Raw genomic sequence first — 27,592 nt, forward strand, 5'->3', positions numbered from 1 at the left:
ATGCTCTGATGAGCGGTAAAAGCCGAGCATTTAGCCAATGACTTTCTAATTTGGCTGCAGTGGAACAACCTACTCTATGCTCCCCCACTGAAGTCAATGGACGCTTAACTTCAACACCATTTAATGCAGGGGTTCTTAACCTTTTTTGACCTCTGGACCCAACCATGTCACGACAGATCGGCCCGCGGGCCCACTCAATTATTAACACTAAATTAGTAATCTTTTGATTTTAATTAGAGATGTCCGATTATGGCTTTTTTGCCGATATTCCGATATTGTCCAACTCTTAATTACCGATACCGATATCAACCGATACCGATATATACAGTCAGGGAATTAATACATTATTATGCCTAATTTTGTTGTGATGCCCTACTGGATGCATTAAACAATGTAACAAGGTTTTCCAAAATAAATCAACTTAAGTTTTGGAAAATAATGCCAACATGGCACTGCCATATTTATTATTGAAGTCACAAAGTGCATTATTTTTTTTAACATGCCTCAAAACAGCAGCTTGGAATTTGGGACATGCTCTCCCTGAGAGAGCATGAGGAGGTTGAGGTGGGCGGGGTTGGGGGGGGCGGGGTTGAGGTGGGGGTAGCGGGGGGTGTATATTGTAGCGTCCCGGAAGAGTTAGTGCTGCAAGGGGTTCTGGGTATTTGTTCTGTTGTGTTTATGTTGTGTTACGGTGCAGATGTTCTCCCGAAATGTGTTTGTCATTCTTGTTTGGTGTGGGTTCACAGTGTGGCGCATATTTGTAACAGTGTTAAAGTTGTTTATACGGCCACCCTCAGTGTGACCTGTATGGCTGTTGACCAAGTATGCCTTGCATTCACTTGTGTGTGTGAAAAGCTGTAGATATTATGTGACTGGGCCGGCACGCAAAGGCAGTGCCTTTAAGGTTCATTGGCGCTCTGTACTTCTCCCTACGTCCGTGTACACAGCAGCGTTTTAAAAAGTCATGAATTTTACTTTTTGAAACTGATACCGATAATTTTGAAACCGATACCGATAATTTCCGATATTACATTTAAAAGCATTTATCGACTGATAATATCGGACTGACGATATTATCGGACATCTCTAATTTGAATCATATACAATAATTATATCTAACCTACTTATAGTTTACATTCTTGTCAAATGACATGAAACCATGTGTTGATCACAACAATTATTATCAAGGCTTAGGTCAGATGAAAAATAAATAAACATACAATCACTCAGTGCTTAAATAAATACATTTTAACGTAAAGTACTATGTATGTTTTTTCAATAAACTGTCAACAAAATTGAAGTGCAGATGAAAATACAGCTTCACAATTTTAGTCAGAATTTTGCCGCGTAAGAAGCGCTTAATAAACTTCTCTATGATTTCTTGTTTGTTTGAGATTGTCATTACTGCCACAAGTGGTGGAAAAGTGTACTACAACTGAGTACAGCTGCGGCCCATACAGACCACAGCTGAGAAACAGATATTTTTTGGCCCAACAATGGGCTCCCCTCCTATGGTTAAGGAACACTGATTTAATGCACTGTGACGCTACTACAATGAATGAAAGGAAAGTCTCATTAGCTGTCACGAAAGTTCTAAAAAAAAAAAGTTGAATGCATTCTAGCAAATATTTAGTCAATGAAACGTAAATACCAAGTACCAGTAGATATTTTACCACTTTTTTGGACATTTTAGGGGAAGCCCTTGCAGTATTGTCACTGTTTTACTTCAAACGCAAGCGAGTGTCATTGTTAATTACCATTATTTATTAAATGATCAAACTTAAACATTAAAGAAAAAAGTAAAAAAACAATTGATATTGAAGAAAGTTTATCTTAAGCAGAGTGAACAAATGATAACTGAGACTCAATTCACTAACAGTGTTTTTCAACCTTTTTTGAGCCAAGGCGCAGAAATCATTAAAAAATTAAACTCAGTTGACAGTAAAAGGTTGTTGTCGCAATTGTTGGATATGCATTTAAACCATAACAAGCATGCATCACTATAGCTCTTGTCTCAAAGTAGGTGTACTGTCACCACCTGTCACATCACACCCTGACTTATTTGGACTTTTTTGCTGTTTTCCTGTGTGCAGTGTTTTACTTCTTGTCTTGCGCTCCTATTTTGGTGGCTTTTTCTCTTTTTTTGGTATTTTCCTGTTGCAGTTTCATGTCTTCCTTTGAGCGATATTTCCCGCATCTACTTTGTTTTAGCAATCAAGAATACTTCAGTTGTTTTTATCCTTCTTTGTGGGGACATTGTTGTTTGTCAAGTTATGTTCGGATGTACATTGTGGACGCCGTCTTTGCTCCACAGTAAGTCTTTGCTGTCGTCCAGCCTTCTGTTTTTGTTTACTTTGTAGCCAGTTCAGTTATAGTTTCGTTCTGATAGACTTCCCTAAGCTTCAATACCTTTTCTTAGGGGCACTCACCTTTTGTTTATTTTTGGTTTAAGCATTAGATACCCTTTTACCTGCATGCTGCCCCCCGCTGTTTCCAACATCTACAAAGCAATTAGCTACCGGCTGCCACCTCCTGATATGGAAGAGTATTACACGGTTACTCTGCCGAGCTCTAGACAGCACCGACACTCAACAACAACACATCATTTGCAGACTATAATTACTGGTTTTGCAAACAATATTTTTAACCCAAATAAATAAAATTAGATCATCTCCCACGGCACACCAGACTGTATCTCACGGCACACTAGTGTGCCACGTCACAGTGGTTGAAAAACACTGCACTAACATTATGCATTATTGCATCACATTTTGATTTTATTGGCTGCTATATGAAGTAAAAAAAAAAAAAAAACGGGATGCAAAATAGAGTTTATATGATGAGGTTTATACCAGGGCTGTCAAAGGATTACAATATTTAATTGCGATTAATCGCAGTTTGTTCATAGTTAACTCAAAATTTATCGTGACAAATTGCACCTAAATATACATTTTTGTCATTAATTTGTGTACCCTAGACAGATAATTTTCACGTTTTTATTACCTAGACTGGACAATTATTTTGCTTTAATGACGTGTTTTAAACCCTATGCTTTATTAAACAGCTCAACGCAAACAGGACATTAACAGGCTTTTAATGACAATAAAATTACCTGCAGTGTGTTGGTGTCTTGCCAGATTTTGTAGGAATACATAAGTTGTATTTCTGCTGTAGAAGCACTTGCACTCTCAAGAGAAGAGCTACACTTCTATGTTTATACACCATATTTCACACATTAATTAAATGTACTTTGTTACGATCATGCTTTTGATTGTCAAAGATGTTTGTTAATGTAATCTATGATATTTCTACCTAAATGAGTGTCCGCCCTGAGATCGGTAGGTCGTGAGTTCAAACCCCGGCCGAGTCATACCAAAGACTATAAAAATGGGACCCATTACCTCCCTGCTTGACACTCAGCATCAAGGGTTGGAATTGGGGGTTAAATCACCAAAAATGACTCCCGGGCGTGGCCACAGCTGCTGCTCACTGCTCCCCTCACCTCTCAGGGGGTGATCAAGGGTGATGGGTCAAATGCAGAGAATAATTTCATCACACCTAGTGTGTGTGTGTGACAATCATTGGTACTTTAATTTTAAATAAATGCTTCTGATATTCTGTACATTACATGTTGTACAAGTTAATGGTATTCATATTTCTGCATGACAATGTGTTAACCTTCTCTATTCACTAATAAAATGTAATATTCAGCCTGCTAAACATTCTGTATTTGCGGACTATGAATCAGAACACGATATAGAAGAATACAAACTTTATTTCAATCTGCCAGAAAACATTTATTTGGGTAGAAATATCACAGATTACATAACAAAACATTTTTGACAAAGCATGATCATATTGTAAGACAATATTTCATTGTTTTGTTGGTTAGACCAGATGGGAAGCGTAGCACTGTTATTGTAAATCCCGAAGTGTGTGATTGGTATGTAAAGTGACTTGACATGTTTTGACGAAAGTTTCAGATAAAAGTGACCGTAGTCTTCCTCTCTACCATCTTTTTTTTCTGCTGAGCTTACTAAAGCAGTTTGAGTAACAATCTACATTTTATGTTATCGATGCACTCAACTTTAATGTAAACACGGACATGAAGCTCCTCCTCTCTACAAGCGGCAAAAGTGTCTGCAGTCTCACGGCGACTGTGCCAGCAACTTGAGGGTTGCAGGTTCGATCCCCGCTTCCGCCATCCTAGTCACTGCTGTTGTGTCCTTGGGCAAGACACTTTACCCACCTACTTCCAGTGCCACCCACACTGGTTTAAATGTAACTTAGATATTGGGTTTCACTAAGTAAAGCGCTTTGAGTCACTAGAGAAAAGCGCTATATAAATATAATTCACTTCACTTCACTTCAATTTTCCCGTTTGTGGCTCAACAGGACACCATTAGACTTCCTCACGTTATGGATCGGACCAAGGGTAAAAAAGAAAGCAGGACGCATGCACGTTAATCGCGCATTAAAAAAATGATCACCGTTAAAGGAACTTCAAGTTAACGCGTTATCCCTCGTTTATACCACTGCTTTTCTCTGCGGGGGGAATTTTTTGTGGTCACTATCGGCAAGTGTCCGCCATAGACAAGTGATCGCTAACACATGTGTGACTGTATGTAAGAGAAGATGTGTTGGAAGTTAAATCCAAGCTGGTGAATATAATAGAACATAAAAATAACCTGCACATTTAACCCAGGAGATGACATTTCTGTTTTGAATACCAAAGTTACATCACATTAAATGTGACAAAAGCTGCCCAACCAAGTCATGACTTTATGCATATGTTCTTTGCCTTTTGTCCCCATGACAAAAATAACAGCGCACCAGTGCAAATGGGCACCAGCGCAGCCTTAGACAACCGACCTGGTCCACGTTCTTGTCAAATCCCTCAGCCTCTTGATGAAAACTTTACATTTTTTTACCAGGATGAATAAGTCAGTTTTGAATCTGAAGAAAACTCAAGTATGAGGAAATTACACTTTTGATCTCTGGTAAAGCTGCGTAATGAAGTTAATTAATTCTGTGTATTATTCATCCGGTCCAATTTAGACTCTCTGGCACACAGCACGTGGACGGATACTTATAAAGGAAATCATTGTTCTAAATAAGTGACTGGTATTTAATGAAATTGGTAGACATATTAAAAACCTTAGCATATTTAAGTTTGTTATATATTTATAATACTGTAGGTTTAATAATACAATATTTAGTACTAAAACAATAAACATTCAGTCTGTATCTGAATGGGTTATACTTGTATGGCGCTTTTCTACCTTTTTTAAGGAACTCAGAGCGCTTTGACACTATTTCCACATTCACACACACATTCACACAATGATGGCGGGAGCTGCCATGCAAGGCGCTAACCAGGACCCATCAGGAGCAAGGGTGAAGTGTCTTGCTCAAAGACACAACGGACGTGACTAGGTTGGTAGAAGGTGGGGATTGAACCAGGAACCCTCAGGTTGCTGGCACAGCCACTCTCCCAACTGTGCCACGCCGTCCCATTATCTACATCTACATCATACAGAGCAGGGGTGTCAAACAAATTTTAGATCAGGGGCCACGTGGAGAAAAATCTACTCCCAAGTGGGCTGGACTGGTAAAATCACGGCACGATAACTTAAAAATAAAGACAACTTCAGATTGTTTTCTTTGTTTAAAAATAGAACAAGCACATTCTGAAAATATACAAATCACAATGTTGTTGGTATTTTTTTACACTTGCATGTTGCGGTTAATAGTATTCTATCTTTATTTGTCGTTATTTATACTTTCTGAATAAATTATGTGATAATGTTCGTCAGTCGACTCATTCTTTTTTTTATTGACATCCAGCATCAGACATTCCTTTCCATTACATCATATTCATATACATTACATCATATTCATATACATCATTTATCTGTTGTCTGCCCTAAATGTCAAAATATATTTTGTTTATATCCCAACCATACCACCCACCCCCCACCCCCCAAAAAAAGAAAGGAACAGCCAAAAAAAACAAAGTAGTATCTACAAATACATCAATTAAATGAACAGAAAATAAATAATAATACATTAATAATAATAATAATAATAATACATTAATAATAATAATAATCTGGGTTAATTTTCAATCTATCAAGATAAAAAAATATCAAAATCAAATTACAGAATGTTATTTATGTAGTTTGATCATTTTCCTCGACTGATGTACTAACATCATGTGTTTTTTTTGTTTTTTTTTTACATATGTAGCATCTACAAGTATGCAAATAATTGCTAATGCGACATCTAGTGGACACATTTAGAACAGCAGTTTCTTTCATTAAAAAATTTTGGCTCTTTTTTAGACTTGGCAAACTCATCCTGCGGGCCGGATAAAACCTGTTTGTGGGCCTGGTCCGGCCCGCAGGCCGAACGTTTGACACCCCTTATACAGAGGATAGTCTGTAATATTTTGATAACCTGATTTGTGCGAGATAGATGTTCAATCAATATTTTCTATCGTTCACTATATGACAACAAGTGTCTCAAAGTTGTATTGTGACTATTAGATGCATCACCTCAGTGCTCTGGTTTCAGCACTGCTGTCAGTTCAGCCTTGAGGAGCCCCCAGGGGGACGAGTCAAGTGTTTGTGTCCTCTATAAACATGTCTCTGGATGTAACAAATGACTACCCTGTCAACTAAACAACAACCAACAAATCTAACAGTCAATTTTGATTCAATTTTGATTTTGAGTTCCACTTTGACTTGTGAAGTACCTTTCCATACAAGTCAACCAACTGAAACAAAAACATCACAATACAGATGAACATGGTCACACTGAGACAGGATGAAAACATTTTATTCTTTGTACTGGTACAACCATATGTTTGCCGGGTCTATTCACACACACAAAGATGACTCATGCTTCAATTATTTTGGCTTGTGTTGAACTACTGGTGTCCCAATACGATATTAAAATCTAATATCGGCTTGCATCTAAAACATTTTTGATATAAGCTGCGATAAAAGCAGTCCTGCAAGGTGTTTACTTGTTCACATCTGGACCGCCAGTTAACATCTAAATGCCCTCTAATAAACACACAAATGTGATCTTTTTTGTATTTTAGTGAAGATATTTGCAAAATGTAAACATGGTAGGCTACTAGGATCTAGCAGCTACTATACACGACAGTTAAGCACACAAGCTCGAAGTATGTCATAAGTGTCCTTAAATTAACAATATTGCAGTGCAAAACACAATGTTTGTCAATATAAAAAAGTATCAAATTGTTGTAGTGCATATTATGGATTCTGCATATTACTTACACACACGTATTAAAAGTAGAAGTGTTTTAGAAAGTATCCAGTAACAAATGTGTCCGCATCATTTAGCTTACTGCATCATGAGTGTAAATTAATGAATTATTGCGACCACTAGGTGCCGCCAAAACACAAATTAACACTCCACTTTAAAAGCATAACTCTGTCATAAGGTTAGTATTTTTATACCTACCATTCTTCTTTTGAGTATTTTCACTTGATCAAACCTTGTCCAGCATTCCACAGTACAAAATAATTAAAGTACATACTAGTATTGTCCTGATACCAATATTTTGGTCCTAAAACCAATATTTTGGTACCGGTACCAAAATATTTTGGTACTTTTCTAAATAAAGGGGACCACAAAATGTTTTATTATTGGCTTTATTTTTAACAAAAAATCTTAGAGTACATTAAACATATGTTTCTTATTGCAAGTTTGTCCTTAAATAAAATAGTGAACATACAAGACAACGTGTCTAGTAGTAAGTAAACAAACAAAGCCTCCTAATTTAGCTTCTGACGTATGCAGAACATATTGTGTCATTTATCATTCTATTATTTTGTCAACATTATCAAGGACAAGTGGTAGAAAATGAATGATTAATCTACTTGTTCATTTACTGTTAATATCTGCTTACTTTCTCTTTTAACATGTTCTATCTACACTTCTGTTAAAATTTAATAATCACTTATTCTTCTGTTGTTAGATACTTTCCATTAGTTTTGGATGATACCACAAATTTGGGTATCAATCCGATACCAAGTCGTTACAGGATCATACATTGGTCATATTCAAAGTCTTCATGTGTCCAGGGTCATATTTCCTGAGTTTATAAACATAATATATATTTTTTTTTTAAACGAAAGAAGATTTTGTGATGCTAAAAAATGTCGATGTAATCATAGTAGTATCGACTAGATACGCCATTGGTGTCAAACTCTGGCCCGCGGGCCAAAGTTATATATCAAATTAACATTACAGCTGGCCCGCCTGTATACATGCGAATCGGCAACCCTGCCGATAAAAACTCCCGAATTTCAGTGCCCCTACCGAAAAATCTCTCGGGCGAATTACTCTCCCGGATTCCTCCCGATTCCCACCCGGATAACAACATTTGGGGCGTGCCTTAGAGGCACTGCCTTTAAGGTCCGCTTTTCCTCCATACAAACAACGTGCCGGCTCAATCACATACTATATGCGGTTTTAATACACACACACATACACACAAGGGAATGCCATGCATACTTGATCAACAGCCATACAGGTCACACTGAGGGTGGCCGTATAAACAACTTTAACACTGTTACAATTATGCGCCACACTGTGAAGCCACACCAAACAAGAATAACAAATACATTTCGGGAGAACATCCGCTCCGTAACACAACATTAACACAACAGAACAAATACCCAGAACCCCTTGCAGTCCTAACTCTTCCGGGACGCTACACTATACATCCCCGCTACCACCAAACCCCGCCCCCTCCCAACCTCGCCCACCTCAGTGTACTCGCCGCTGAGTTTAGTAGGCGATTTGGCGACTTTGATGGTCAGAAATGTAGATTTGAACTGCTCCGTAATCCCTTCGCAGTTGATGTGGAAAAAGCACCAACTATCCTCCAAATGGAGCTGTTTGAACTCCAGTGTGATGACACGCTGAAGTAAAAGTATGACGCTGTTGGCGCCGCACAGTTTCCACAATGGTCTCGGAAGAGTTAGGGCTGCAAGGGGTTCAGTGTTAAAGTTTTTTATACGGCCACCCTCAGTGTAACCTGTATCGCTGTTGATCAAGTATGCGTGCATTCACTTCTGTGTGTGTGAAAAATCGCAGATATTATGTGACTGGTCCGACATACTGTTGGTATGGAGGAAAAGCGGATGAGACGACGTGCTGTCCTCACTCAGGTCCGCATGTCAAGGGGTGAAGGTTTCAAGTGAGAAAGAACGCTAAAATGCAGTACCTTTAAGACACGCCCCCAATTTTGTTGTCCGGGTGGAAATCGGGAGAATGGTTGCCCCGGGAGTTTTTCAGGAGGGGCACTGCAATTCGGGAGTCTCTCAGGAAAATCGGAAGGGTTGGCAAGTATGACTCAATGAAAATAGCGAAAACGTCTCACAGCATACGTCTGACTGATGAACACCTTCGTTCGATAATGAAGGTTGCCTCAGCTCAAAGCCTGAGCCCCGACATTAATGAACTAGCATCCAAGAAAAGATGCCAGGTATCTGGCTTGGGGACATCAGATTAGATCAGTGTGTCGCAAACTGAGCAGTAAAAAGGCCTGAATGGTTGGTTTATTCATTGTTATTTTATTTTCAAATTTATTAGCCTGTGGAAAAAGTTAATGTTGATATTTACCTCAGAAGGCTGCAAATAGAAAAGAGGCATTCAATTGTTTATTTAATATGCCATTGATGTTTTTTTGTTGGTTTTTAGAAAGTTTATTTTGCACTATTCAATTATATAAGCGTTGCTTGTTCCATATTCAGTGTTAAAGCAAATCAGTGTAGTAAACTGAGCAATAATTAACGTTTTATTCATGCACTTTCTCTTGCTACCTCAAGGCTTGAATGTTTGATTCATTCATTATTGTTATTTTATTTTCAAATTTGTTATTAGCCTGTGGAAAAAGTTTATTTTGATATTTACCTCAGAAGGCTGCAATGCATTAAATTTTTATAACATTTTTATTTGATATGCCGTTGATATTTTGTAATTATTATTTTATTATTTCAAACTCGATTTTGCATGTCACTATAAAGTTGTATAAGCCTTGTTTGTTCAATATTCAATGCAAAACTTGTTTGGGTCCCTATTAAAAGGTTAATTTGTTCAACCTTGGCCCGCGGCTTTGTTCAGTTTTACATTTTGGCCCACTCTGTATTTGAGTTTGACACCCCTGAGATACGCTATTGTACTTGGTATCATTACAGTGGATTTTAGGTGTTGATCAACCAATGGCGTTTGTTTTGTAGTGTCCCAAAAGAGTTGGTGCTGCAGGGAATTCTGGGAATTTGTTCTGTAGTGTTTATGTTGTGTTGCGGTGCAAATATTCTCCTAAAATGGTTTCACTATATGGCACATGGTTATGACAGTGTTGGCGTTGTTCATACGGCCACTTTCAGTGTGACATGTATGCACTTCATTCACATGTGATCAGTGTGTTCATGGTTAAGATATTCTCCTCAATGGTTAATGATTGGACATAATGAAATCTTGTGTTGATTTTGTCAACTATAGATAAGATTATACTCATCCATTATCATGGCTCCAATGTGCTGCAGTGTGAAATGAAGCATCTAGAGGTATCACGCGCCCTACAAGGTTGATACTTAAAATAATCGTACTTGATTTGTCTCCATGGAGACAAGGATAAGTGCTATTGAAGTAGTTACAACTCTGCTGACTACGGACAGATATTAGCCGCTAGCTAGCTAGCCATGTCTTAAAGCACCTCTTCCTGAGGGCGTTCTGCATGACAGGACGGGTGGGGGACCGGTACTTTTTAGAGGCGGTATAGTACCGAATATGATTCATTAGTATCGCGGTACTATACTAATACCGGTATACCGTACAACCCTAGTGCATACTTTTATGCCATAAAGTGAGTGTTTTTCAAACCTACCATTGTTCTTTTGGATAATTTCACTTGATCAAACCTTTTCTAACATTCCACACCACAAAATAATGTATGTGTTATAATTCCTGCTGATATCATACCAAATTAATATTGATATTGTCCAATATCGGAATCGTATAAATAAAAAAATTGTATCCGGACATCCTTACACAGAACCCACCCTGGCTACTCCTACATTGAGAATCCCCTCACTATTAGACGAATCAATGTTTTTCCCTTTAATATTGTTTGATATAGTTTATCCAAAAAGTATGTGGGATACTGCCATCATCCATCCCTATAGAAGAATGCTCCGGACGCTTCCGCTGTTCCCCTGTTTCGCTCCCTGGCTGTCCTTGAGGGCCTGCTGAAGCTCCCATAAAGCCTGCAGTAAATGGCTCTAATCCCGTAATAAATGGCTCTGTCCTACAGACAAGGGTGTGAGGCTGCTGCAGCCACGCCGTTATCAGATGGAATGCTATTGGCACACACACACACACACACACACACAAACACACACACCTTAGATGTAATGGAAGCCGCGTGTACATATCACACACACACACACATTCATTTACACACAGCATCCGGCCGAGTCGCGCCTGCTCCGATTGTGCCGCTTTTTATGGATGCCATGCAAGAGCGGCGCCATTATTACCTTTAAATGATTGGAGATTTGACTATGATGTATTGTGATGATGGGATCACACGGAGTGCTCTGAGCTCTTTATGCCTACTGGGATGGACTGCCGGCGGCAACTAAATGAAGGAGCAGGGTGGGACGTGGGGGGGTGTGGGGAGAGAAGAATAGTGATGCGACCTCAGGAGATACTTAGACTTCACCCGTTTTTAATCAGCACATACAATTGATTTTTATCTTCCCTGCTTATTTGAGTAATACTGTAGTCACTTGCTCCTCTGAGACCGTGTGTGTACATGTGGGAATGTCTTACAACTGCCACACTCCTTGTTGAATTGTAACCCACAGCAAGGTTTTCATTTTCCTGTCATAACACATATTGATTTTTCTTGGCGGGTGTGTGTTTAATGTGTGTGCGCGCTCACCTTTTTTGAACAAGCGCGTGTGTGTGTCCGTCCTCAGGTGGAGCTTACGGGCAGCAGCGTGTTCGACTACATCCACCCGGCCGACCACGTGGAGATGGCCGAGCGGCTGGGGATCAGGCCTCATCTGCGGGCGGAGGCCGGCTGCCACACGGGGCCCGAGAGCGTTCCCTCCAGTTCCGCCTCAGCCTCCTCCCTGTCCGGGACGCCCGAGCCCGGTACTGTGATCACGCTGTCAGTAATCACTACAACACAGAGATGAACACTGGCCATTAATCTCCTTTTCTGTAATCTTCAGCAGCTCCGTCCAGTCCTCACTCCCCGGTTGATGAACCTCCCGATCGCGGCTTCTTTATTCGCATGAAGTCCACGCTCACCAAAAGAGGTCTGCACGTCAAATCCTCTGGATACAAGGTGACTCGCGATGATTTATTTCTCATCAGTAGGTACACCGACACAATCTGATGAGATCCAATTCATTTAAGAATTCTGGCTTTGCAAAGATAATAATGTACAGATTTGACTGACATTTACTATTTTAACAATATGTTTTTTTTAGTTTGGCTACATTGAAAGTTGTTTGTACTGTTATGACTCGGAGTGTCTCGATCCGATATCGGCTTGCATCTAAATCAGGGGTGTCAAACTCATTTTAGCTCAGGGTCCGCATGGAGGAAAATCTGTGCACACGTGGGCCGCTATTAAAATCATGGCATTAAAATCAATCCATTTTCCATCCATTTTCTACTGCTTGTCCCTTTTGGGGTTGCGGGGGGTGCTGGAGCTTATCTCAGCTGCATTTGGGCGGAAGGCGAGGTACTCCCTGGACAAGTCGCCACCTCATCTCAGGGCATTAAAACTAAAAAAATAAAAATCAGATCGTTTTTTTTGTCTTACTTTGGCCAAAAATAGAACAAACACATTCTGAAAATCCATCCAAATATTACAATAAAAATATAGAAAAAAATACCATCAGTGGTAAAGTTTAGATCCATGAATGAAAGAAAAAAGTGAATGAATGTTTAAAACTAAATACTTTTACATATGCATAAAAAATTGTTTTCTTTTGTATTATTTTTTATAATGAACGTTTATGGCAACCTTTTTCCAAAACACAATATAGAATGTGAGATATAACAGGATAATGCATACATTTATCATTTGTTTTCAAAACGGTTGCAAGACCCCCCAAAATTTACTATGTGACCCCATTTTTATGACTTGATCGGGTCCCTGGGACCCCATTTTGAAAACTCCTAGCACCAACACTGATGGAATATTGGTGCGTGCAAAACAGCAGCAGGCGGTTGTGGCCTGCGGGCTGGTTATAATACGAATCAAATATCATCCCGGGGGCCATAGATAATTCGGGCCTTGACTTTGACACTGATCTAAATTCTCCGATATAAAGCTCCGATACAAGCAGTCCTACTTGTGCAACACCAGACAGCCATTTAACAGCTCAATCTCCTCCAATAATCACACAAGATTGGTATTTTTTTGTATTTTAGTGAAGTCATTACAAAAAGGCTACAGTGCCAGGCTACTAAAAGCTTGCAGCTATAGAACAACTAAGCACACCAAGCTAGATATATGTAATAACTGTACTTAGTTGAACAATATTGCATTTTAAAACAACACATTTGTCAATCTAAACAAGTATCAAATAATTATATTCACATATTACCTACAGATACAAAGTCTCCAAGGCAGAAATGTAACAAACATGTCCGCATCATTCGACTCATTGCGTCATGCGCTCAACTTCATGAATTATTGTGGCCACAAGGTGTCGTCAAAAACACCTATTTTCATTTAATTTCAATTCAAAGACAGCATATGTCTATTCCAGACGGTTGATAATAGCTTAGAGTTTTTCATATCTACTAGAGTATTTTCCGGGCTATAGAGCGCACCGGTATTTAAGCCGCACCCACCAAATTTGACAAGAAATAAATATTTGTACATACATTAGCAGCACCGTACTATAAGCCACAGATATATACTTTTACGAAAGATTTTGTAAATGTTTATTTACACACCTTAATTGTTTCCAAACGGTGTTTGTAACATGACAGTAAAACGACTGATCAAACAAAACCGAAGTCATTGTCATGGACCCACTAGTTGCGTAAGCTAGCTCTCCAATCAGCTAAACAGATTCAATAACTCCACGATGACGTTTTGGTGGAACAATACAAAAAGAATGTCGTCGTAAATTAGTACTAACACAGACACTTGTAAATGTGTTAGCATATCAGCTAATGCTAACGACGCTAGCTTGATTACATTACAATAGCACGTACAACTATGCATGAAAACACTCCTAAAGACATCACACATGATACTGTTTAGTAAGTATGAATTGTTTCAGTTATATTGGAAAACTTACAAATGTTGCTTGGAGTGATAAATGAAGAATCCTTTTGATCAGAAACGCTATGGACGAATAGACGAAACGGGACTTACAAATCTGGTTCGAGGCACGAACCCGGAAGTACATTTTGAAACCGGCGGCACCTGCAGTGAGCAAACTTGTCCAAAAGATTGCGCCATAGCACAAACAATGGCACACTTTTTCAATGTCTCTGTCGGTGTTAAATTAAAATGATTTGTTGAATACAAAACAGTATTGCCCTTAGCAAAGAAAAATCCATAAATTAACCGCACCGTTTTATAAGTCCCAGATTGCAAAAGCGTAGTAAAAAGTAGCGGCTTATAGTCCAAAAAACACGGTCTTGCTTTGTCTGGTTGACACATTTCCACACTTAAAAAGAATAATATTATATCCTTTCAGATCAATATTGGTATCGACCAATATTAAAAAGCTCCAACACCAGTATCGAAAGTGAAAACGTTATAACTGGACACTCCTATTTATGACCCTGTCTGCATCTCCACACAGTATAGTTCTCTATCACCTCAAACTGCAAGTACACTAACATACATTATTCAACTAGATGAGGCAATTCCTGAAGGAATTGCGTGTGAATGCTCCAATGTTGAAGTAGAACTGAAATCCTGGATTTTTTTTTAGAATTGCTGAATTAGAGCACACAATTCCCAAACAGGCAGAATATTTTGAAGTTGGAATAGTTTGAATCAGATGAAAAATGTGGGAATTGTGGAACTTGGAAAATGTGTCCCATTCGTTTCAATGGGAATTTCATGAAAATGTGTGAATTTTGGGAAAAGCAGGAATTTTTTGGAAAATGTTAAAAGACTTGAATGTTCTGAATGAGTTGGAATGGTTGGTGTTGAAAATGTTCACACCGGTCGAGAAATGTTGAACTAGTAACATTTTTAATTGAGAAATGTTATTAAGGAATTCCTGGAATTTCGGGAAAACCGGGAATTTTTCCAGTTCGACAAACAACTTTGCTTGTTGTCCTGATTAAGAGGAATGTTTGGATGGTGGAACGGTTGAAATGCGTTGAAAAATGTGGAAGGAGTAGTCGCCAGAAAAAAGTGTCAAAAAAGGGTTTGAAAAAACAGGAATTTGGAGAATTGCTGGAATATTTTTGAACTTGGAAAAATTATAGTTTGAATGTCCATGATGAGTGGAATATGTTGAAGGGGGAATGGTTTAAATCGGTTGAAAAATGTGGAAATGGTAGAAGTTTGAAAAATGGCCAAATCATTTTGAATGGGAAAAATGTCCCGGAAAACCTGGAAATCTGGGAAATCTGGGAATGTTTGGAATTTGTCAAGGGAAAGCCCGCGATTCCCAAATAGGCTGAACAGTTTGAAATTGGAACGGTTTGAATTGTGTGAAAAATGTGGAAGGTAGAGCGTACCAAAATCTGGAGAAGAAGAAGAAGAAGAAGTTTAATGGATAGATTAATTTTGTAATAAAGAAAAAAAAATCACACTCACACATTCCAATCCAGCACCAACACACCTTTTCACTTGTATATTTTACCATAACTTTCTCTTTTTTTTATTATTGTCTTGACCCAAATTAGAAATGTGCCTCCTCCTTGCTACCCAAACATACTCAGATCTATGTAATGTATTGCCATACCATATACCTATAAACTAAAAAGCGTACAAAATGTACTCACATCGTATTTACACATTATATCATGAAATTTGCCAACAGTGTAAATGTTTGAACATGGATTGTCCTTGTTTCATTTTACTTAATGCCATAACATTTGCGTATACCGTACATAATAATGTATATGCAAAGGTATCATGATAAACAACACAATAGACATTAGTACTGTATTTGTCTGAATATTAGACTAAAAAAGTAACATGTCTTGTATTTAGGTTTTAGACATTTGTAAATGCAATCCAACAAGTGATGCCCAACGACTTCTCTCCTGTGGAGTCAAAGCTTTTCTTCCTGCCACTCACACACACACCAGTGACTTGATGAGATGCCGCCTTGACACAAAGATTGGCTTTGAAAAAACAAGGTGTCTTCAAGGTTCTTAGCAAGTCATCAAACAACAGCTAATAAATATGGTATTCTTGTTTTTAGGCAATCTGCCAGTTGCTGTTTTATTGGGAACATCATTTTAATAAAAGATGAATTTGTATTTTGTCTTGAAAAAGAGCTCATATTCAGGGTGTTCTTATATTCACCTCAATATGATAATTACATCAAATATGTTTTTTTTTTTAAAATTTAGACCATTCAGTTAATAATAGACGATCCAATAAAAATTGTGTTCCATCCATCCATCCATTTTGTACCGCTTGTCCCTTCACCAGAATATATGTTCTCTCAGGTGTACCTAATGTAATGTCTTTGTCCTTGTTTTTTGCATGAAGGAATAGCAAGCAGAGCCTTGTCACTTTGTTTTGCTCCACCAGTGTTTCGCAGCCGTGTCAAGATGGTCGTTTTCACTGTGTTTTATTGCTTTGACCTTATTTCACACTGAATAGCTGCGCGCTGCCTTTTATTGCTCTGCAAAGACAGGGCTGCTGCATTCTTTAGCTGAGATGGAATCAAAATGAATATATTTCTATTCATCTTTGCATCATTTCATTAATGAATCCATTTGTGTGTGACTGCTATTGTTGTTCTTTATCCTCAGGTGATCCATGTGACTGGGAGAATCCGCTACCGGCCTGCACTTGTTCCGGGCTCCACGCGCTCAATACACCGACCGATGGGAATGGTGGTGCTCGCTCACACCTTGCCGCCCTCCTCGCTCAACGAGGTCCGCATGGAGAGCCAAATGTTTGTCTTCCGGGTCAACATGGACCTGCAGGTCACGTACTGCGAGAACAGGTGAAGCCTCATCGTTTGCGTCTGTAATTGTTTCCTTGTTAACGTGTGCACAATGTTCTGCATTTCACGTGCAGGATATCCGAGTATATGGATTTGACCCCAGCTGAGGTGGTTGGACGCACATGCTATCACTTTATCTATGTGGAGGATCTGGAGAACCTGAGGCAGAGCCATGAAGACTGTGAGTCTCTCACACACACAAGTGGAGCCTGTTGATACCGCCCAGTCATGGTGTAGTTGGCGCCCTCTGCTGCCAGAGTTTTGAACTGCACAACTCATTCATAATCTTTAAAAACAACATTTTTCATGTAGCAAAGCAGGTGCTTCCTAAATGTACACTCAGGACTAGTGTTCTCCCGATACCAATATTTTGGTACCCTTTCCAAAATTATTTTGATACTTTTCGGTACTTTTCAAAATAAAGGGGACCACAAAAAATTGCATTATTGGCTTTATTTTAACAAAAAATCTTAAGGTACATCAAACATATGTTTCTTATTGCAAGTTAGTCCTTAAATAAAATAGTGAACATACAAGACACCTTGTCTTTTAGTAGTAAGTAAACAAAAAAGGCTCCTAATTTAGCTGCTGACATATGCACTAACATATTGTGTCATTTATTATTTCATTATTTTGTCAAAATTATTAAGGACAAGTGGTAGAAAATGAATTATTAATCTACTTGTTCATTTACTGTTTATATCGGCTTATTTTCTCTTTTAACATGTTCTATCTACACTTCTGTTAAAATATAATAATCACTTATTCTTCTGTTGTTTGAAAGCTTTACATTCGTTTTGGATGTTACCACAAATGTAGGTATCAATCCGATACCAAGTCGTTACAGGATCAAACATTGGTCATATTCAAAGTCCTCATGTGTCCAGGGACATATTTCCTGAGTTTTTAAACATAGTATACTTCTTTTTTTTTTTAAATGGGGTGGCGGACCGGTACTTTTCAGAGGCGGTATAGTACCCAAAATGATTCATTAGTATTGCGGTACTATACTAATACCGGTATACTGTACAACCCTATTCAGGACCCATAATTTCTTTCAAGTAGAATGTGTATTGCGTTTTTTTATCAGTTTGCATCCTTGTCTGTTTTTTATATTCATTTTTATCATAGTCATCATATTGGTTGTAATAAATGAATCTATTTTTGTTCTTCACATTCATTTACGTAGAGTAAATGCTGCAAAGTTAAACACAACACAATTAGCTGCATTTGCATGATTTTATGTCTCATTTTAACATTTATAGAAGGGTTATCCACCGTGATAATGTTACGCTAAAACAATTAAGCCGTCTTTAAGCACTCGGGATGGGCCAATCGATCGGCCGCCGATCAGAATCGGTCGGTTTTCGTGAAAAAGTATGAGATCGGCCATCTTTTAATGCTGATCATAAGCAATAATCATTTCCATTGTGGCAAATAAACTGCATTTCTTAGTATCTTAAGTATAATTATCGAGTGTAATTATCAAATACACTGGAGGACGAGGCTAATAAACATGTAGCACACCGAGAGCAAGCCGGTAACAGGCATGCTAATTACTAGCTTGAAACACCACCTAAGAAATAAGTGCGGACTAAACTTTAAGAAGTATAGACGAAAGTAAGCAGGGAATACAAACATTAGACACAGGAGGACTTTGAGGGTAAAAAACAAATCATTTAAAAGAGCAGTAGATAGTAGTTTTTGCTTGTTTAGTTATTTGCTCAAACAATTGTTTGCAACAAAAGAGAATTAGGAACTACTTTAAATATTGTGTTGATATTGTTAAACTGTCAAAAGCACTCACCATAAATAAATGGAAAAATGTATAGTTTATACTTGTAATCGGTATTGGTATCAGCCGATCTCATACACGGATGATCGGTATCGTAATTGGCAACAAAATCCCTGTTTGGAACATCCCTATTGAGCACTTTTATTGCCGTGTGAAGAGTGGGAATAAGGATGCACCTCACATGTTTGAACATGAATGTTTTTCCTTTTGTCAACAATTAAACAATCTACCATATCATATACAGCAGGCCTGGGCAATTATTTTGACTTGAGGGGCCAAATTTAGAGACAAAAATGTGTCTGGGGGTCGGTATACTTATTTTTAGGAACACTAATACATCCATCCATCCATCCATCCATCCATCCATCTTCTTCCGCTTATCCGAGGTCGGGTCGCGGGGGCAGCAGCCTAAGCAGGAACACTAATACAGAACCTCACAATAATGTCTGATTGAATGTTAAAACCTTATGACAGACCGCCTTAAACGGAATGGAATTGTACATTTTTTTACTGAATGGGGCACCCAGAATGTACATGAAAATAAAGAATGTGGGATTTACAATATTAACTATGAACGATAAAACACTGAATATTGACAACATATGAATGTCACACCCCCTCTTGATCGACGTATTTTACAACCAAGCGAAACGCAACAAAAATGCAACAAACACAGCGAAATATGAACACGAAGGGTAAAAAAAACACACACCTACTATCTGATACATCACTAAGCTTTAGAACATTGTTGTAAAAATCTCCTTCCGCGTCTGTCCCTGACACCCGCATTTCAGGCTGGCCGCTGTGGAAACACTCTGTGGAAACGTTTACCACCCACACTGCTTGGTGCCTCATCTGAGCTGCTGTGACGTAGATGAACTAGAATAACATGCAAAAGCGCAGATTCCAACCATTGAAATACTTTGTATAGTTCAATACTTACGGTCATTTGAAAACATCACTCCACATCATAATGGCGGCTACCTTTTCCATCTTAAAGATCTAAAAAAAAATTATTTGGTAATGTCCGGCGAGCCAGATTGAAAAGCTTAACATGCTTAACAGCCTGGGCCTTAATTTGTCCAGGTCTGATATACGGGCAGGTTAGGATTACAGTACATTTTGTTTCTTATTGCTGCTATTAGATTCAAGATTCAAGATTGTTTATTGTCATATGCACAGTTAAACAGACAGTTTCCCATACAATGAAAATCTTACTTTGCTAGTCCACCCTTCAACAAGTCACACGGTACTTAGCTAAAAATAAAAAATAAAAATAAAAATGTATATACAAGACACAGTAAGTAACATAACATTATTGCACATTCTGATTGATAGTCCACAGTATAAATATGGAGGTGACCTTGGGTCACAGCAGCAGTTAAAGTGTCTTTAGTGATCAAAGGTGAAAAGTGTCTACAGTGATGGTTCACAGTTCGGGGGTGGTCATGGTAGCTGTCTTTTGTTCAAAAAGACAAAAGTAAAACGGGGGGGGGAGGATCTAGCTCAATGAATTTACATTTAACAACTGTCTAAGCCTCGCGTTAGGTTAGCGCTTCTCTCATTCCTCACCATCGTCCCCTCATGTTTCCTCCTCAGTGCTGAGGAAAGGCCAGGTGGTGACGAACTACTACCGTTGGCTTCAGAAGAGAGGAGGCTACCTGTGGATTCAGTCCACAGCCACTGTGTCCATAAACCACAAAGCCCCCCACGAGCGCAACGTCATCTGGGTCAACTACGTCCTCAGGTCAGTTCTGGAATGATTGAAGGAAAAAAAAAATTAGGTATGCAGGCACCACACTGTGTTCTGAGAGGCTTTGAAGGCAGAGATGATGAAATAAGCGGTGGACTCACACCACCTGTTAAATGTTTGTAACATGAAAGAAAAATGCTTCATCTTTGAACATTATGCTTGGTGGTTGCTGACGGATATTTATTGATATAAACTATTACACTCACTGGTCACAAAAGTAGGTACACCCACCAAAAATACACAAGCACAATAATAAACAATCAAACTGCACTAGTGGTTAGAGTGTCCGCCCTGAGATCGGTAGGTCGTGAGTTCAAACCCCGGCCGAGTCATACCAAAGACTATAAAATGGGACCCATTACCTCCCTGCTTGGCACTCAGCATCAAGGGTTGGAATTGAGGGTTAAATCACCAAAAATGATTCCCGGTCGCGGCACCGTTGCTGCCCACTGCTGCCCACTGCTCCCCTCACCTCCCAGGGGGTGATCAAGGGGATGGGTTAAATGCAGAGGAAACATTTCACCACACCTAGTGTGTGTGTGACAATCATTGGTACTTTAACTTTAACTTTAACTTAACATGTGTACTTTTTTCCCCTGTATACTTTGATCCACTTTTTGTTTAATATTGAAGTTAAAGTTAAAGTTAAAGTTAAAAGTTAAAAGTTAAAGTACCAATGATTGTCACACACACACTAGGTGTGGCGAAATTATTCTCTGCATTTAACCCATCACCCTTGATCACCCCCTGGGAGGTGAGGGGAGCAGTGGGCAGCAGCGGTGGCCGCGCCCGGGAATCATTTTTGGTGATTTAACCCCCAATTCCAACCCTTGATGCTGAGTGCCAAGCAGAGGGGCAATGGGTCCCATTTTTATAGTCTTTGGTATGACTCGGCCGGGGTTTGAACTATTAATTTACGAATCTGAATATCTTTTTACATTTGTATAATTAGGGCTTCACGGTGGCAGAGGGGTTAATGCATCTGCCTCACAATACGAAGGTCCTGAGTAGTCTTGGGTTCAATCCCGGGCTCGGGATCTTTCTGTGTGGAGTTTGCATGTCCTCCCCGTGACTGCGTGGGTTCCCTCCGGGTACTCCGGCTTCCTCCCACTTCCAAAGACATGCACCTGGGGATAAGTTGATTGGCAACACGAAATTGGCCCTAGTGTGTGGATGTGAGTGTGAATGTTGTCTGTCTATCTGTGTTGGCCCTGCGATGAGGTGGCGACTTGTCCAGGGTGTACCCCGCCTTCCGCCCGATTGTAGCTGAGATAGGCTCCAGCACCCCCCGCGACCCCAAAGGGAATAAGCGGTAGAAAATGGATGGATGGATGGATTTGTATAATTATTTTATCATTTTATGACAAAATTAAAACATTTTATGTAGGTTCTATTTTTATCTTTTATTAATTATTAACTGCATATAAAAGAGTTTCCGCAGGTCATTAAAAAACATTAAAAATCATTAAATGGATTTTGCGATATTAGGGCCTTTAAATGTATTAAAAATCATTTGCAGGGCTAATTCAATGTTCATGGGCATTAAAACAATTTATTGCGGTGAAATTACACATGCTATTAGCTAATCAGAAGTCAGCAATTAAAGGCAGGCGGCAGTTAATAATGCCAAACGTCTTTGGCATGACCAGCAAAGCAACTTCTGCTGTACCTCGACGCCACCACAACTGGCAGCGGCTGCTACCACTAGAATAAAAATAAGTTAGTTAAAATACGTTTTATGAATGAACAGTCTTGTGAGCCAATTCTAATTCACTAGAGAGTAACAGTTAATGTACACTTTTAAACTATTCAAGATTATCGTTGTCAAAAGCTTAACATTTTGCCAATGCAGAAGTTTGTAAGCTTTTGACATAGGCATTAAACTTGTTTTACGTGGCATTACAAAACACTAAATTCGGTTTCGTGATACCTGCAGAAACCCTGCATAAATAAATATCAATATATTATAAATATATTTTTGGGAATTTATTCACGCAATAATATTAATTCCTTTGTTCAAAGTAGCAGTGTTGCATTATGCAATGAATCAACAAAACAACATCTTCAACTGACTGTCTTCGTTTATAATAAAAATGTTGCAAAAAAAGAAAATTTGCATTTTGAGGTGGCGACTTGTCCAGGGTGTACACCGCCTTTCGCCGAATGCAGCTGAGATAGGCTCCAGCGACCCCGACTGGAACAAGCGGTAGAAAATGGATGGATGGATGGCTTGAGCAAATGTATTTCTGTCTTATTTTAAGTAGTATTGAGATTATATATCTATATATCCATCTTACTCATCAAATACCCTTTCCCTATTTTTATTCTATTATGTTGTTTATTTATATGCCTTGCTTTTATTGTATTTTATATTGTTGTAAAGTGACCTTAATATTATACTGTATATGTTGTGACGCCGTATGCATGTCACACAACCTTGTAAGGTTGCACAGAAAATTGTGTTGTGCATAAAGATGTATAGTCAGTCACTTTCCTTATTAATTAGTCATTAGTCAAAATAATGATGTTGTTTTTGTATTAGTCGAAGGTGGACGTCAACAAAGTTTACATTAGAATATGTCTTACTAATTTAAATCACACACCCCCAACTATGCAAGCTTGATAAAATATGCTGTTTTTCTTTCTGTTTCCCTTTGTTCCACACATGTTTAACAACACACACACACACACCTACTTAAGTAGAAACAACAAAAACAGGCGGGCCAGCAGTCAGACCAAAACAAGAGTAGGCTGAATTTCCATGCTAATTGGGCTGAGGCTATATAATTACAACAAATGGATGTCAGAATTTTGGGGCATGAATAGTGTTTTAGTTAATTAGTGCTGTAATTACAAGAGCTCATTAACTTCTCCAACAGCCACCTCCTTGTCACAGCGCGGCTCTGCATAGGTGGGCTGAATGTGTGTGTGTTTCCGAGGCTTACTTTTGTCAGTGTGTGTGAGAGGTCGGGGCAGCCTAACTATTAGACGTAGTTATGTGGCTGATTATACGTTGTATTCCTTTAAATGACTTTACAAAGCATGCAGTTAAGTGCTACTAGATCATTGATGTCCACCTTTCCTCCCCACCTGTGTTCATTTTCCTTTATTTGCATCCTTCCAGCCAGACAGAGATGCCCGACACTCCTCTGGATCTGCTGCAGCTTCCAGAGAACGTCAGAGCCGAGCGACTTCGAGTGAGCTCCCCTCCCACCAACAGCTCCCCGCAGACCAGAGGTAGGATGCCGCAACATCCCATAATACCCTGCAAACTGTAGCCTGGGCGGAATTTCCATGTTTTACTTATAACTTCAGACATGAAAGTTTCAGTATTCTTTTGACTTTTGAATAGTCAGTCTACTTTTACGACTACATAAAGTGGTCTGTATTGCAATGGCTCTCCTCACCGTCTTACGTGACGTGCTGATATTCAACCTTTAAGATGCACGTCTTAACAAAAACGCTGCCTTTTTGAGCCTTTGAGGCCACTGTACTTTTTTGTTAATTAGCCAAAAATACAGTTGTACATTACCATCCATAGTGGCTTATATAGCGTTTGTTTTGTGAGCCGATTAAAAGATTTCTGTTTTTGTTTTTCAAAAGAAAAAATATTTATACATTTTAATGACAGCTGTCAAAAATAACGAGTTGACTCACATGATTAATCACAAAAAATATTGCATTAATCATGTATATATGCAGATTAATCACACAGTTTATTTCCACCATACATGCTCTTTACCTTAACCGCGTATGGACTTAAAATAAACAATGAGCAAAAAGAGGGGCATTCAAGTAAAACATGAAAATATAATTGCATTTGTGTCAAAATATTGAGTCATTAATATGATTAATCAATATTCAGATGTGCGATTAATATGATTTTAAAAAATATATAATTTGACAGCACTAATTTTAACATTTTGGGGACATTTGATTTTAATTATTATGTTAATCATAAAAGTTTTTAAAGGGCATACAACATTTTGTATTCATATTTTTTTAACTTATTTTTCTCAACTTTCTTAGTAATCTTCAGTCCTAAACAAAAATATCAAAGATGTAATGTTTTTAGTTTTCATTTTGAAGGCCTTTTGATCAGATAATGTCACAGGTAAATGAGTAAAATACATTTATGCTAATTAACAGCTGTGACATCATTTTTCCAAAAGACCTTTAAAGGGTTAGAAAACAAACATTCCATGTTTGGTATTTTTGTTTAGGGATGAAGTTGCTAAAGAGATTTTAGCAGAAAAAGGTAACCAGTGTGAAAGAATTGGACTTTGAAATTTTAAAAATTAACAAAACAAAATGTTCTTCGGAAAAAACATGTAAAATAATGAAGTAACGTAACAAAAATGATGGCCAAAAATGTACAGAAAGGACAAAAAAGTGTCCCTTGCGGGTTGAAACAAATATGTGAACTTGCTTCGATGTTCACAAACTTTTGTATTTTATTTTTACAATCTTCTTGCCATTCAAATTCAGTAAATAGATCAGAGTAAACAATTCAGTTTACTGTTTTTTAAATTAATTCCCTAAGGAAAATTTACAAAAAAAAAAAAAACAACTGGATTTTATTTTTGATTGAAATAATAGTAATTATGATTTTCTCAAGTTATCTGTTTATTTATTCTTTTTTTAATACTGAGCTTGGCATTTTAATTATGTTTTGTTTATTCTGTATTTAGTGTTTTTTTCTTAATCTTTTTACAATCTTGGTGTTATTAAAAATCAGTAAATTTATCAAATTCTTAAGAAAGGCACCGTGTGGCTAAGTTGTATTGTTTTGGACCCTCATAAAGTTTCCTCTTTGATAGCTCGCATTGAGTTTTACCAGAGTTGAAATTGTCAATAGGTGTGTTTAGCTGTCGATCCGCTTGAAAACAACACACACACCTGTCGGTCCATGCTAACCAGAACCGGAACGTCCCCAAATTTCGGGGTGCATGAGGACAATAAAACTTGATCCTTCCTCCTCAGGCTCGCAGCCGGCAAAGAGCTCAGTGGGGAAGAGCGACCCCGACACAAAGGGCAGAGAGAAGTTCCTCACCGCCGCCATGCAGTCAGACAACAGGAGGAAGCGCCTGCTGAGGCCCGAGCGTGACGGCGCCCCCCCTGAGAGCCGCCGCAGGCTGGAAGAGCTCCGGCACGCCGAGGAGAGCGTGTCAGCGTCTTCGGACCTGGCCAGTGAGAGCGAGGGGGAGGAGGAGGAAGAAACGGAATGGGAGCAGGGGGGAGACGGTGACAAATTGAAACAAGAAGCCGGGGGAGGGAAGCAGAGTAGGGGGGAGGACACCCCGACGAGAGGCGAGAGAGGAGGGCGGATGCACAACGGGCGAGCTGTGATTCAGCAGCTTAAAAGCGTTGTGACCTCGTCCCCCAGCCCCAGCATCAAGACTGAACACGAAGCCCTGGCCTCTGGGGGGCGCTGGGGGTCACACAGCAGCCACCCCCAACCCTCTCATGCACACACACCCTCTAGCAGCCTTAACGGCGACAGCCCCACCACCCCGGTACCCGACTCCTCGTCCAGCAGCGACGCCCCACCCAAGGGCTTGTTCACCCCTCCTTCCCCGGCTCTGTCCCCGGTCATGTCCGTGTCCTCCCCGCTGCCTCGCGAGGACAGGTCCGTGCCAGGGGTGGTCAGTCGGAGCGGTGGGGGCGGGCCAGGCGGGAGCCCTGACTTCGAGCTTCTCCAGAGACTGGCTGCCGGGGGCGCAGCAGGGCGGGTGCTCTTCCACCCCCTCGCCCTCGGCCCCCAGGGCCCCCAGAGCTTGTACGCCCCCAGCACCATCCGCTACGCTCCCCCAGAGCTTCCCCCCTCCCATCACCACAGCACCGGACACGGGGACGGCCTTCAGCTGCGCTCGGACCACCACAAGGGGCCCCCGCCCGCCTTCTTTCCTCATCTGCAGCGACTAGCCGGCCTGCCGCCCTTCAGCGGCTTCTCCCCTTCGGACAGCCCCTTCTCCTCCGGCCTGCCCTTCTGTATGAACGGACTGAGGGGGGCCGCGGGCCCCGAGGAGGACTGAGACGGGAGGAGGGCGTCCTTAAAGATGACAAAGACGTTAAAAGTGGCAGGACATTAAGCCTCTGAGGATGTCATTAATTGGACTTGAACAAGTGGGATGTAACACGCGTGACAAGGAACGATGACAATTTGACGGGAACTCTTGGACACAAAAAAAACAAAACGGACCACATTTGACGGGACCTCCCTCAAGACTTTCCGACAAAATAATGAAATGCGTGTCTATGGACGGACGACTTCAGTGTTTCTTCCACTCAGAGAAGCCATATTGTACATAGACAACAACCATGAAGACCCTCAGCTCACATAGCACCCCCCACCCCCTCAAGCCTCACCACAATTAACACAATTAACATCAGTAGAGGACAAAAAAAAAAAAGATGGACGCTTGTAGGAATGAGTTTTTATTATTGCAGTATTATACAAATAATCTTTTTGATTCCTTTCAAATAGATGGAGGTGTTTTTGTATTCAAAAGAAAGAGAAAAAAAAATATCAAAAGCACACTGTTGGGGACAAAATGAGACATTCCGTAATGTTTTAGGGAAGAAATGCAATTCTTTTCACTTTTTCATGGTAGGAAGGTCCTTCAGTTAACTCAGTGGTCTCAAACTTGCGGCCTGCGGGCCGATTGCAGACAACATATTGAGGCCCCTAAAAGTTGAATGTTAGTGCAGCCTGCGAGTTTTACATGATAGGCACTTTACGGTGTTGTGAGCGCAGCTGAACCAACCTACCAATCACAGTATGGCTCTCGCGGGCGGGACATGGACCGTGCT

General features: G+C 39.6%; 1 protein-coding gene across 2 annotated transcripts in view; it reads left to right on the forward strand.

The window, feature by feature from the left end:
- Nucleotides 1–27,592, forward strand: part of npas1 (neuronal PAS domain protein 1) — a 146,832-nt gene that overhangs the window by 117,558 nt on the left and 1,682 nt on the right. The window contains exons 6-12 of one of the 2 annotated variants that reach the window (XM_061972803.2): nt 12,027–12,204; nt 12,285–12,400; nt 17,035–17,231; nt 17,306–17,412; nt 20,626–20,773; nt 23,904–24,016; nt 25,763–27,592. The exon at nt 25,763–27,592 is cut by the window's right edge and continues 1,682 nt beyond it. In XM_061972803.2, coding sequence (XP_061828787.2) covers nt 12,027–12,204; nt 12,285–12,400; nt 17,035–17,231; nt 17,306–17,412; nt 20,626–20,773; nt 23,904–24,016; nt 25,763–26,814 — 1,911 coding nt within the window. In that variant the 3' untranslated portion in view covers nt 26,815–27,592. The remainder of the gene's footprint in view (nt 1–12,026; nt 12,205–12,284; nt 12,401–17,034; nt 17,232–17,305; nt 17,413–20,625; nt 20,774–23,903; nt 24,017–25,762) is intronic. The other variant, XM_061972804.2, reaches the window with a different exon arrangement.

The sequence above is a fragment of the Nerophis lumbriciformis genome, linkage group LG17 (assembly GCF_033978685.3).
Source record: "Nerophis lumbriciformis linkage group LG17, RoL_Nlum_v2.1, whole genome shotgun sequence".
Taxonomy (NCBI): domain Eukaryota; kingdom Metazoa; phylum Chordata; class Actinopteri; order Syngnathiformes; family Syngnathidae; genus Nerophis; species Nerophis lumbriciformis.